General features: G+C 38.7%; 2 protein-coding genes across 9 annotated transcripts in view; one reads left to right on the forward strand and one right to left on the reverse strand.

Annotated features, from left to right (window-relative positions):
- Window positions 1-4242, reverse strand: part of gbf1 (golgi brefeldin A resistant guanine nucleotide exchange factor 1) — a 102898-nt gene extending 98656 nt beyond the window's left edge. For all 8 annotated transcript variants that reach the window (XM_035399577.1, XM_035399575.1, XM_035399572.1 and 5 more), the window contains exon 1: window positions 3947-4242. In XM_035399577.1, coding sequence (XP_035255468.1) covers window positions 3947-3962 — 16 coding nt within the window. In that variant the 5' untranslated portion in view covers window positions 3963-4242. The remainder of the gene's footprint in view (window positions 1-3946) is intronic.
- A 5311-nt stretch (window positions 4243-9553) lies between these two features.
- pitx3 (paired-like homeodomain 3) overlaps window positions 9554-13760 on the forward strand; it is a 28963-nt gene continuing 24756 nt past the window's right edge. The window contains exon 1 of the mRNA XM_035400777.1: window positions 9554-9825. The gene's annotated coding sequence lies outside the window, so the exon portion shown is untranslated. The remainder of the gene's footprint in view (window positions 9826-13760) is intronic.

Consider the following 13760-nt stretch of genomic DNA (forward strand, 5'->3'; position numbering starts at 1 on the left):
AGCACTTGATCCTACAAACCAAATCAGCATAATGTTATCTGGCCAGCGACTGAACAATGCATCAACGACTCAGGGCAACCAAACTATATCAGCTCGACACACTGTTAATATTTGTGCAGGAGTTTCACCATGCACCTCAAAATGGGAGGCTTAACCTTTCAGTGGGCCAGAAAAAAGTAGATCCGACACGTGCAGGAGGATATTAGAGAACAGTAGCTGGGGGGAAGGGGCTGGGGTAGGAGCAGCTGAATTTGGCTGAAATTCATGAAAATAAGATTTCCTATAATATCACGTAGGACGGTGAGGACAGTCCTCTGATGACATGCCTTTGTTTGCCCTGTCACTTTAAATGAGCATTCATTAACATTTTGCCTGACAAATTATCCCTTCCCAAATATACAAATCTATTAGTTTACAAAGAGGTCCACACAATTATGTCAGGCATTAAGAAAACACTAATATCAGTGAATTCTTCCACAACGCAGGCAGGAAAAGTAATCAATGCGTCAGTTCTCAAATAATTTTAAAAAATGGCTTATTATACTCATTTTAACTCGGTTGCTTCAGAATTGAATCTGATGTTATTGACCGTGCACATAATGACTATGACAGGGCTACTGAACAGGTGACCTGTTACTAATGTGTTTCTGACCATTTGATCACTGAGGAGATTAAGATATAGGCTACTATTCAGAAGCATTAAAATCATTACTATGCCCAGATCTGCATTTGACCTGTCAGCACACCTTCCACTAGTAAAAGCACATAATGGCTACGCAGTAAAAAAGCATCTACTTCCTTTAAACGATGTATAGGCCTACATGTTAAACATACATTGTTTCACCAATAGTATGTGGAACATTTTTGGACCATAGGCACCATGTCTAAAATACATCTGGCCCCCCAAGATGTAGGCTAGATGAAGACCTATTGCATTAGTCATAAGGCAAAGGCAATTCTGTTGCTGTGAGACCATACTTGTTTCCCCCACCGAGAAATTACTATGCTTCCTGTTGAATATACCATGGGATGTATCATCAGGAAAAAGGGAACTCAAACTGTTTGACCGCACAGATGTAAATAAGTTGGCCAATCGTCTGAGCACAGTGTTACAGCAGAAATCACCAGATCTGATACAAGGCAGGTCTAAATTAATGAGGATCCATTACAACAATGGATCATCGGACAAGTAGGAACCAAGGGACACATCTCCACAAAATAGAGAACCATTTAAGGATGAGATCCAAATTAAACAGGCAGAAGAGATGTTTGTCACTGGCAAATCAAGGCAAGGTAACAGAAATCAATCCCAACGCGCGAGACAGAGCTCACAATAAACTGAAAATCGGTTTGATTACCTCATTTCCTCAACATGTTCAGGAAATAAGGTAAGGCTGCACAGGGATAGTACCGTCTCTCTGAACAGAGAGGCAGGTGCAGTCTCTTTCTTTCTGTTCTGCAGGCTTGAGTGGCTGCTGTTCGTTTCCACCACTGCACTCACCTGTGTTTTTTAACATGTAACATGTATGTGGGGCCCTTTTATTTTGTTAACTGGTGAAGGCCATGGCAGTCGAAAGACATGGCATTTTCTTACGAGAGAGTGTCACACTTTTCAAAGAAACCAGTAATAACTAGTAATAAAATATGAAAATAAAATAAAATATATTTTACATACGTATAAACCAGTAAGACGTCTCCTAAAAACATGTACAATTATTATTTATTACTCCATCAGGTATGCTGACACGGCACAGGTGCAAACTGCAAACCTGGTCAAAGTGGCAATTTTCATCTTTTTTTGATTCACCTGAACGATCCTTTTTTTCTCTCCTAAACGATCAAAGGTCAGAGAGTAGGCTGCATCCACAGCCCTCAATCGCCTAGCCCTGCAGCACTTATTTTCACTTCAAACTTTTTTTCTGGATTTTCTGGATTCTCTGCAATCGATTTTGAACTCGCCTGACATGTTTTTCACGCAGGAGTGAAGGCTAATGTGAGTGCGTCACAAGATTGTCAGGTTACAGCTGCATCTTGTGTGTATAGACAGCAAGAAGATCACGTATGATCGGTGTGATTTCTACATATGATTCAGGTAATCTCAGATTTTTTTTTTTTTTTTCCACCACATGCTTCAACTCAAATACATTACCAGAGGCTGAACACACCAGAAATGGAACATCTGATCAGAACAGCCAAATCCTTAAGACGTCACTCAGCTTTTGGGCTTGTTAGCATGTGCAGAATAAGGAGTTGCACGCAAGACCACTGACCAATCCAACTGATTAGTCTCACACAGACGCAGTCTGCAAGATTCTAGGGAGAGCCCATGACCCATATAACCTCAGCTGAAATTACATAAGAATGCTTTTAACACTAATGAAAGCGAAACCAGTAGAATATTCCTCTTTGAGAGAGCCTAATTAAGGTTACACTTGTTATTAAGCAGAGTTCTGATCTGCAAGCAGAAACCCAAGAGGCGGGAAGGGACATACTCAACTGCATTCCACAGGCCAATCACCTTAATTCTATTTCTCACACATGCAACATGCTTTCGTGGCAATGTGTAGACAATTCTTACATGTAGATACTGCATTCTATTAAAAGCACTGAAACAGAATACTTATCTATGAAAATAAACATACACCACTGGGGCGAATAATCAAAAAAATTGCATATCCCTATTTCCATTTGTACCTATAAACTGATATACTTTAGAGTACAAGCACGCTTTTGAAATGCACTGTTTGACAAGCCACTGGCATGTAAGAAAACTGGAGAAGTGAGGAACTAAGGAAGCCAGTCATCATCACAATAGATTGTTGCCTTCGGGGAAGAGTCAGTCTACAGTCCACATACCCGCCCTGAGAAAAATGCTGATGAGGAGGAACTCAACGTTATTTCATAATGTTAAAAGAGCATCAGTTCACATTGAGTGTGCTGATAAGACATTAATAAATGCCCCCAACAAGCCTGCCTTACTGTCATTGCAGTGTTTGGCCTACAATGAACCCCCCCACCCGGCATGTCAGCTCACCAAGTAGTGACAGCTAATAAATTGGTTAAAAGGTGAACTGTGGTTGCAGGTGGCAGACAATTCTAATAATACTTGCCCTAACCAATAATTCCCCGTTACTTAAATGCATTAGCTACAATGTGCAACCTTTGACACTACCACAACAAAAGTATGTGGCTACTTAACCGACCATCGCTTCAAAGCTAGTTAAATTCTCTCGCTTTGGGACGTAACTTATGTCACTTCATAGTCAACAGCTAACACAGCAAACTGGTCGATAAGGAAACCAGGCCTTCATAGCTAGCTTGCTAGTTCCCAAAAAAGTTACCTTATTAGCTGGCCTATGTAGCTAACGTATTTTCTTAGCTACCTGGCTACATTACCATACTGACAACAAAAAGCGTAACAAATGCTAATATTTTCCTAGAAAATATGTCTTTCTCGCTAAAGATGTTGCTCTCTTCTTAGGGCTGACATCCAATGAGCTAACGTTAGCTAAACCACTAGTTAATGTCGACAGCACTGCAATGTCTGGCCTGGAAGTGGATTCAAAGTTCTATTATTCCTCACGAAAGGTACGAACTTCTCCTTTAGCTAGCAGACGTAACACTTCGTATGCAGCCTTTAATGTTAACTTGGCTATTAACCAATACAGACTAAGGTCCAGCTAACAGCGGTTAACATGTAATTGTAAAGAATCTCGCTTGCTAGCTAGCTAACATTAGTATTGTTGTTAGCTAGCAACTGTAACTTACCAGACAGTGCAGCTAGCTAACAAGTAGTCCTTGCACCATAGACCCTTGCTAGCTGCCCAACTAGAGTATTCGCATTAGAAATCCACAGAACAACACCAATAACATTTCCAAGATGTCACCAGATTTATTCATTTAAAATTGTACAAAACACATTGGAATTGACAAAGTGTTGTCCTACCTGTACGGGTGCGCATCCAAGATGGCGGCCTACTCAATTTCAACTGATTTAGCTAGCTAGCCAGCCAGCGATAATGACTGAAAATAAATTAATTAATTACCACATACGGGCAAGCAGATGCTATTAAAACATTCCAGCGACTGAAATGTTTACACTTGAAATTACTCCATTAATGAAAAATACATTAAACTTTGGCTGAGGCCTGAAAACTGAAGAACCGAATATTAAGAACTGTAAACCAGTAACCGGCTCTCAGGCTGGACTTGGTAAACTCAGTGACGTGGAAGAGCAGACCTGGGCCTACCTACCTTGCTGACTTGAAACGTGACAGCTAGATTTTTTAGCCAATCATAGGAAACTATCCTTTTGCGTACACGCTACACATTTAGTTAAATGAAACGGTATTTTATGTCTTTAAATCAAATTAAATGCTGAAGACATTTTAGTCGGAGTATACTTGTTCAAATTGCTGCATAAAAATGTCTGAAAAACGAAGCGAATAATTCAACTTTGAGAGGTCCGTGTCCAACAAGGCGGGATCTGGCCGATATCATGTTCGGTTATCCTACTGAGTAGGTTTTCCTTGATGACGACAGCGTTGAGGGTATCCTCAAATATGGTATTGTAAAACGACAACATTTTTTTCAAGGATGTAAACACCTAACTGTCAACGTCAATGTTATAGCTAAGGTGAACATACATTTACATTAGTGGCTGTTTCCAGCCAATACAAATTGCAACTGACATACCGCTCTTATAAATGTTTGAAATTAATTTAATAGACCATGAAAATTGGTGATTTAATTGAACTGATTTCACGATATGTAAAATCAAAAAATATATTTTAATTATAACAGCCGGTTGTAATTAAAATATTTGTATTATAATACAGAACATTTTATGCTGTATCAACGTATAATGTCATTTTTAGAAGGAGTTAATATTTTATGATATGTAACAACTTTCAAAATGCACCTACTGGGTTGAAATTGCTATAGGCCACTCCTGTGAAATACTTGAGGTTATAAGGATTTAAAAAGTTTTGGGCAGAGGCTCAGACAGTAGTGGGGGACCCCTGTGTGGGCCCGTTTTTGTTCAAACCAAGACTGCAAATGAACTGAAATGCAGCAAGCTCTTAAGTATACGTAAGATTTTTTGAGGGATGGATGACACACTCCCATGGTGTCAAATTATATGAAATGAGATCATACCAAAATCCAGCAATTAGAGATATTTTAGATGCGCACAGACATTTCTAATCCCCAGGAGATTTTATATTGTAACACCTTCGGCATTTGGGTGTTGGTGGTCAAGTAACTCCAAAACAGCTTGTGTAGCTGCAAAGTTACATTACATTACATTACATTACAGGCATTTGGCAGACGCTCTTATCCAGAGCGACGTACAACAAAGTTGCTTTTTAAGGGTCGTCTTCTTCTCTTACTCCTGTTTTGCATAGGAGTGCTGTGGACACCTGGGATGTAAGCTCATTCATGTTGTTTCTCACTTTTAAATCAGTAAGCTGTGGATTCATCCTTTATTTTGGCTCAAGGAGCACCTTGATACTCTCCTTTTTCAACGGATTGATACACTGAGGACCTGGTGTCGTCTAATCACAGTTTGTACAGAGATGTTGTTGTGGTTGTACATATGTCTATTATCTGACTATTCTTTAAAATATTTCATTTAATATTATTTTCAACTGGAACTATTTCCTTTGGGACATACAACCTGAAGCCGCCACGCCCAAGGAAATAAGTACCACAACAATATAAAAACTTAAATTTATGTTTATAGTTGCATACGCAATAGTATTGTATACACAATAAAATGAAGCTGTTCATACTGTATGCACAGTCTCTTTAAATTTAATGGCACTGTATAAGTTACTTGAAAGGAACGCATATCCTGGCCCCAATCAACAGGTGCAATATCTATAACACAGATTTATTTTTTTTCTGTTCGCCATCTGATGTGACTGTATTGAATTTTGTTTCAGACACCCAGTAGCAACTCTTTCCAATCAAAGCTCTCTATTTGTTCTCGTGCAAAGTGTTTGATCACCTGCTGGGTTTGTAATCGCAACATTCCTGCAAACAAAGACATCTGCAAACAAAGGCATGTCACTCCTAGGCAGGCTAATGTATGAACAGCCCTGAAATGAACAGTACTAGGGAAAATTTTGCAAGTACAGTTTGTTACGTCCGTGCGTACAGCACCTGATAGGACCTTGTAGAGCTGTGCTTTACAAAGAGTGACTTCCGGTTAAATCAAAATATATAGTGAACTGTACAGCCTGAGGACTGAACAGTAGATTTCATTTTCATAAACCATGATGGTCATAAAATCTCAAAAATGTGCTGATACTGTATACATTTCACCAATATACTGCTCTCGATATTCTGCAGAGGATAAATAATAGTCAAGGTTTGGCATAGCCCATTTTTGAAGGGTGTAGTATGGAACTCAATCCATGTGATCGTGTGGTTTGGTTTGATGTTATGCATATAAAATACAGTGAAATATAGTGCCAAAACGAACACTTCCTATTCTGATCTATTTGCTGTATCTATGAATGATACCATGACACAAAGTGCTTATTCGCGAGTAGACCTAAGGAAAATGTATTGATCCGCATTTTGCTGTTTTGAGACTTCATCATGTGGTCTGGATGAAAGGTCAAGTGATCACGGATAAATGACTTTCTGAGAGCTTTGCACAAAGTGTGCAAAGATGAACAAAGATCAGATTCATTCTACCATGTCTTTTAGAACCTAAGTAGGGCTTCCAGATTCTAATAGAACCCACAATGCTCAAGAGACTCAGTAATTAGCCATGTGGCAGACTTGGACCCTTCAGCCAGCCCTACTGTGCATAAGTCTGGTGACAACCGCATGCACAACTGTGGTGAGCATGCACAATCTTCTGCCCTTAACTGAAGGGAGGAACTTTGCCTTGTTTTTTTTTTTTACTGTGTTTTGTGTATTTAATAATGGTAACATTACATTAAAAACCTATTGTTTACTGAATGAGTGGGCGAATCACAGGCTTTCTTTGATTGTTGGCCTTTGTGCTAACTTTACATTTCAGAGTACAGTTGAAAGAACACGCCATAAAGCCAGACACCATTATATATTCAATATAAGAGCACTTATAAAGAGTTGGCTTGGCCTTTTTCACAAAATTAAAAAATATAATTTAAGGCAGAACATTTTCTGAGAACATAAAACCATAAATCACAATTAGAATTTTATTCTTAAATTTCTTCAATATCACAAAAGTATTGTGTGTGTACGTATGCATATTTTTAATAGATTTTATTTTTATGGGTCATTTTTTTTTTTTATTTGTGTTTTCATTCACTGCACATGTTTTTAGTATTCTGCCAGTCAGGTAAATCTGCATTGCAGCAGATTAATAGCAATAACTGTAACTCTGATGGCTGTGGAAATATATAAAAGTAGTTGGTGGCCAAAAAAAGGGTAAAATCTTCATCTCACACAGCTGAAAATGCTCTAAAATTAAGCCAAAGACTACACTTTGCTACTGTCCATCTGGGGCTGGCAATGAGATATACTGGAAGCATACTGGCCAACTGTATGGCAGCTGAAGCCATTCTATCCAGTTTTCCAGTCCTCTTTTATCAAAAATAGCACACCCAGAGCTGGTAAGAGAAACTAAATCATCTCATTCAAAAGAACGACTGTCTGAATCCGTTGGGTACTGTAAGTGTCTGGCTTTAGCAAAAGCCTACAGACAATGCGGCCCATCGGGAACAGGGTTTAGCAACGCTGCCTATTGCTATTGCTTGAGGTTATTGCCAAGAAGAAGACAGAAAGCGCAATATTTTCACCGTGTTCATTCAGCTCTCTTAAGTAACTCTTAAGATATGTAGTCACTTAAGACACAGACAGAGGGGTAGTGGATAAAACCAATGGACAGCACAGAGATTGCATTTCCCACCTAGGGGAGAAAGAGAAGGGATTATCCCTGTGGTGCTCTGTAGACAGCCCTGTAGCACTATGAGAAAAGAGTACCTTGAAGGCATGACTATCTGGACTAAGTAAGACCAATAATTGATCCACTGAAGTCCTGTAATACAGCATTTATAGATTGAACAAAGAGGGGACACTGCAATGGCCCAAGTCAGTGCAAAACAGACTCATAATCCTCATACCACAGTTGCCCACTCCATGGTCCTGGATGGCTGACACAAGCTTTCCAACTGTCTTTCATGGAATAACAGTCCTAAAGCTGGGATGGGTCTTTAAATTACATTACGATTAAGGCCCCAATGGATATCGAGCACTGAAGTTAGATTAGTTTTAAATCTCCTTGACTGCAGATCTCTAAGATAAACACTGAGCATCTTCAGTGCATGCTGTACCGGAAGGCTCGGAGTCCCATCTGAACACGTTAAAGACAATAGGTTAATTATACACTTCACATGCATTCAGAGCAAAGATATGTATTTAACCAGGGGAAGCAATAAAGTGCTCTTTAACGTGGCTCTCTCGTGCCTCATAAATTACAGATCAGCTGACAGAGACGATCTCTTAATTTCAATAACTTCCCTCAGTATGGTGGAACAGAAAGATACTAAAATGACTGGCCATATTATTGCTCCTCGCAAAATAATTAGGCTACCCAATAATAATCCAACCAAAAATTTTTTAATGGAATTTGCATAGCAAATTGCATTAATTAACTGGTAATAGTAATCCATTAAAATAATAAGTATACGTTCAGGCAGCTCAGTGTCTGTTTGAAATTGCATTTTGAATGTATACATGGAAAAAAAGCCGTATGCCTACTTTTTTTTCCTTTTAATAAATTGGGGCTTTCTTAGGGCGCGTTTGTGCAAGTCTGCGTTATTTCCTCGGTCTCTTAATTAATTATACTTGGACGTGTGTCTTCATGAAATTCAATACTTATAAGCTAAGAAAGCGATACAAATTTGCCTTGAGAAACACGACGCTTGTTACTGGTGGAATGTTATTAAACATCTGATTCCTGACATTTGTGAACGTGCTCCACGTACGACTCCAGACTTCCTCCTATATTAAGCCTTGGGTAGCCCATACCAACAAGACAGGACAATTTAGCATGACCCGACAATGGACTTCAGGAGAAGAATGAGATGAGAAGAATGACTAAACTCATTTTTCTATCATTATCGGTATAATCGTTTTGATTATGCGTAACAACCTACCGTATAGTATTAACGTATTGCCCTGTTTATCTTAATGTGCTATTTAAGAACTAGTCTGAGCGTTTCCCCAAATGTGGGCAATTTGCGCTTGGGGGCAACTGAGCGTAAGCTTCAGGAGGTAGGTTTTTTTTTTTTTTTAATGATATTCAATGATATTCATCAAAATTGGTGGTTTTGTCAGCCATAGTCTACAGCTCAATGCAAATGGAATTTTTTTTAAAAAGTGGGTATCTGATCTGATGAGGGTAATGGAGAAAACTAGCGCTCCAAAGAACAGGACTCCAGCGCTCCGAGTATTATCCTAGCTAATTCCTGGTAACCATGAAACGCGGGGAGAGAAAAGGGGGTGAGCGCCAGGGAGGCGTTGATAGCGAACAGAGTGTGTGTGTGTGTGTGTGCAAGTAAATGCAGTGAAGTGGGCAGTCCTCCGCGGTGGACCTGTCGCACAAGATATTTAGCATAAAGTCAGTCCCCCGCTTCACGGGGATCTCTTAAGCCCTCACTCTTCGGTCGTCTTCATGTCAGACAACATTGAAAGAAGGAAACTGGCGGTTTTTTCTTTACAAGCAAAGGAACTTTCTATCTGACAATAAGAATACAGGACAACAATCAATCCTCACCAAACTTGTCTTTTCGGGGATTAATCTGTTCTAAACTGGGATTCAATGTAAGTGAACTACTTTGCCAATCTCAGTTCTTTGAAAACATGGTAGTTTTACGTGTTTGGTATAACAGTAAAACGGTGGGAAAAGTGGTATCATGTTAGTTTTTTTTACAGCTTTGACACAGCTTTGGTTCTGGAGATGACAAGCTCTAACCAACCATTTTGTGTATTCGAAGTCGAGGCTGCGCACATTTTTAGTTCTCTCAAAGCGCCTCATATAGCATTATTCAAAAATGCCTCATTTGTCCTAGAAATGTACTTTGTCTGTTTTAAAATAAGAGCATAGTTTTGGGGAAACCGATAGAACCGAACTGTCAGACCACAGAGCGTGTCTTACCGACATATGTGATGATGATGAAGGTGATGGTGAACGCTACACGTCGTGTACCAATACCATGGAACTTTGTCAATCGGTTTATTAAACTTATAAGACGGATTCATTATTAAGCTATATGCCTATTTTATTTGGCCATCTTGTTAGCATCATTAGGCGGTTTTTAAAATCTGTTAACGTGCCTTAAACCATACTACCGTCGCACACAAGAGGCGGAAATAAAATGGGCAATTGATAGTAGGTTCTATGAGGTTCATCTTCCATCCACGGTAAAATATAGTTTGGAGTATACAGAAGCTATTTAAAGTCATTAAAATATCTGCGTGGATTCAGCTATAGTGAGAAATGCATGTGACAAGTTGTAGGCTAGATGTGTAATATTTTTATAATCCTTAAAGCAAAGTTTAAAAGCCTACTTCTTAATACAGTAACCCCAGAAATCGCCTGTAGCTTCAAGTGCAGTTTCAGTCTGTCTTACAATTATGTAGCCTACCCCTTAGCCGTCGGTATGCCAATTTCTTACTGATCTCAGGACAGCCTGTTCAGTAACCATTAGATTACTGTGTGCTAAACGGTCGATTTTAGGAAGTTTTAGAGAATGAAAGTTCTTACATAGTTTAAAAATGTGCAACATAAGGCGGGTAGAACTTTCAAACCTATGAACAGTTGTGCTTTGGCAGACATTGTGATAAAGACCAATTTGTGTTTAGTAGCCTATTATAAAAGCCACATTCAAATAAAACAGTGCGATTGCGTGAACATAAACTTTTTTAACGTTTTAAACTGCATACACATGAGTATATCCGAAAGGCGGTGCAGTTCAAACAAATATTTGTCAACTATAATAGTCTGCGCTTCGTGTGTCCCTTAAGCGTAACATTGGCATAGTCTACGTAGGCCTATCCTGCAGATTTATTTATTAAATTTCAAACTTATTTTTTCTTCTTTACAAAGCTTCGGCTATGTCCGATGTCCCAACTTGGATGTATTTTAATTTGTTGTACGGACGTTAACAAAGAGAAATTTTAGAGGTCAATCTTTGGGGGATCTATTCAAAATTGATAGGTGGCAGGTGCTCTCGGGTCACAAGAGACTGCGGTATGAAAAACAGACCCTTTATGCGCCCCTCAATCTCTCTCTCTCTCTCTCTCTCTCTCTCTCTCTCTCACACACACACACACACACACACACACACACACAACTTCTTTATGGATTCTATAAGCAGTATGTGTTTCCATCCGAGCGTGTTTAAAGAAACCTCTAGCCTATATTTTAAGGCACGCAATATTTTTTTAATTTGCAATGGTAATATCCTGTCGAATGTAGCCTATGCATGGATATGCTTTCAAATAGGCTATAGCTTGATTTTTTGTATCGTTTTCTTTCTTTCCTGGATGCGAAAATGTCAACTGTATACAATGTATTACCGCGCTGTAATAAAATAAAAACAAGCTCTGGCATAAAAGCATGTTAAACATAGAAACATTTATAACAGACGTATAAAATAATGCTCAAAATGTAGGCTATTATACAGCTTGTATGTATTATACTGTCCGCCAATGCACGTAGCCTACACAACCGACTCGTAACACAGAATTCTTTATCAGTAATTGTTGAACTATGGACATGTATTTCCCCCGTTATTAATATTAGTGTATATTGTCCGTAAACGGTCTATAACAGATTATGATCAATAATCCTAGTCATGTGTGCCTATTCCTTTTCGAATTATCTAATACATTTTTGTTTTGACCCACATTTGGCGATTTTTAAATAGGCCCACTTTAAACAAAATTAACTTCCACCCTGTGCCTCGCCACGAGCCCGGTTTGTTTGATTGTTTTGATCTTACAATTTGCCGAGATCCGTAGGCTAGGGAGTGCAAAGAGTGCACTTTTAATTCAACACTATTTGGGAAAACTATTTCGAGAACATAATTCAGAGTAAATGACTGACATTATTCTCTGATGTCTGTGGATGGCGGAGATATGGGAAAGCACAGTTTTAGACTCAATGTATAATCTCGCCAATTCTGTGAGATTGCAACAAGTCAAGTGTTAGAGGGTAATTATATGTTCATTCACTCTGCTTTTCAGTGGTCAAATGGGTCACGTGAATTTGAATATGCCAAATAATTCCTGCTTTTTAATCCACAACATTTGTGCAAATTCTGTTGGTTGACTTAATATTGAACCGAATAATGCAAATCTGCTCTGACAGAATGTTTTACACTGACAGTAGGCTACACATTTCCTAAATTTTAGGACGCATAAACCCTGTACATAATTAAATTAACCCTTAACATTTTACTTATATTCATGTCTGAACGGTAAATCGTTTAACTGTAACGAAACATATATATTTCGTTTAGACCTAGTTGTTCGATCTTTCTGATTGCAGTAGTATAGCCTTCCACAAGGAATAAAAACCAAAGAAACCGGGGATATCCAGTTCTAACTAGCTACCAACTGGCCAAGACCTTGCTGGGAAGTATAACTTGAAAAATTGATGATATTGAATAAAAAAAGCAGGCCGAATATTTATTTGTGAAAGATGAAGACAAAGAGCAATATTATGTTTTAAATTAGCATCTTTTGATAATCTAGGCTCTAGCCTACACATCTGCAAACCCCGGGCAGTAAAATGTGCAGTGTTAATTATGATACTGTAATACAATTTACGAGTGCAAGGACGATCAATTGTCTGTCAGAGCAGAATCTACGGAGTTAATTACATGTAGCCTACAAACGATATGACTGAATTCGTCCTTTTTGAGTAGCCTAATATGCTAGCCTACCGAGGCTACATAGAGCATTCCTGGTTTAGCGGGCGATTTAAAACCTGGACCCTAATACCCTAAATCGATTATTATGATTTATATTTCGGGGTGGGTCGCTGGGATTTGTCTTACACTCTGAGGGCATTCGTGGTTGTTTTCAGGGTCGCCTCATAGCAATAACCCCTCCGTTCCCCATGCATATGATATGTCCACGGCATATTGGATAATTATGTGACTGGGCATTAAATAAAGCCTTTTATTACTCTCACGGGCACACCGCAGAGGGAAGTTTAGAAAGGTGGAATAATAAAGACTTCGGTCGACAGCTGGTGACAAGGGAATCCCTGTATACACATGATTTTAATAATGATAATATCCATAGTCTATCGATTCATGAATTATCCTAATTTAACCCAACTACATTTTGGCCGTATGTCAGTACGAAATACACACTTTAATAAGTGATCTTCGAGGCCGTATTTGATACTGAAGCTGCCATCGAAAACAACAAATGATTGGTTTGACATTTTTTCCTCTTTACCTGTTTGCGCAATTTAGTAACCAAAAGTATTTCCGTTTTTGGTTACTAAAACAAACTACCATGTGGCCCGATAGTATTGTACCAGCAAAGTGAAGCTTATATGTGTAGGCATATGAGCTGTCAATTTATTATACTTTTATAAAGCGCGTGACGTTATGCGTCGCCATAATATACTGTTTTCGTTTTTTAAATTGTCTTAATTGGGACTAGATTGACTTTAACGGATAACCTAAACACAGCCTGTGTACAAACAACAAAGTAAGTAAGAGCATATACGTCCAAAG

Source organism: Anguilla anguilla, chromosome 18 (assembly GCF_013347855.1).
Source record: "Anguilla anguilla isolate fAngAng1 chromosome 18, fAngAng1.pri, whole genome shotgun sequence".
NCBI lineage: Eukaryota > Metazoa > Chordata > Actinopteri > Anguilliformes > Anguillidae > Anguilla > Anguilla anguilla.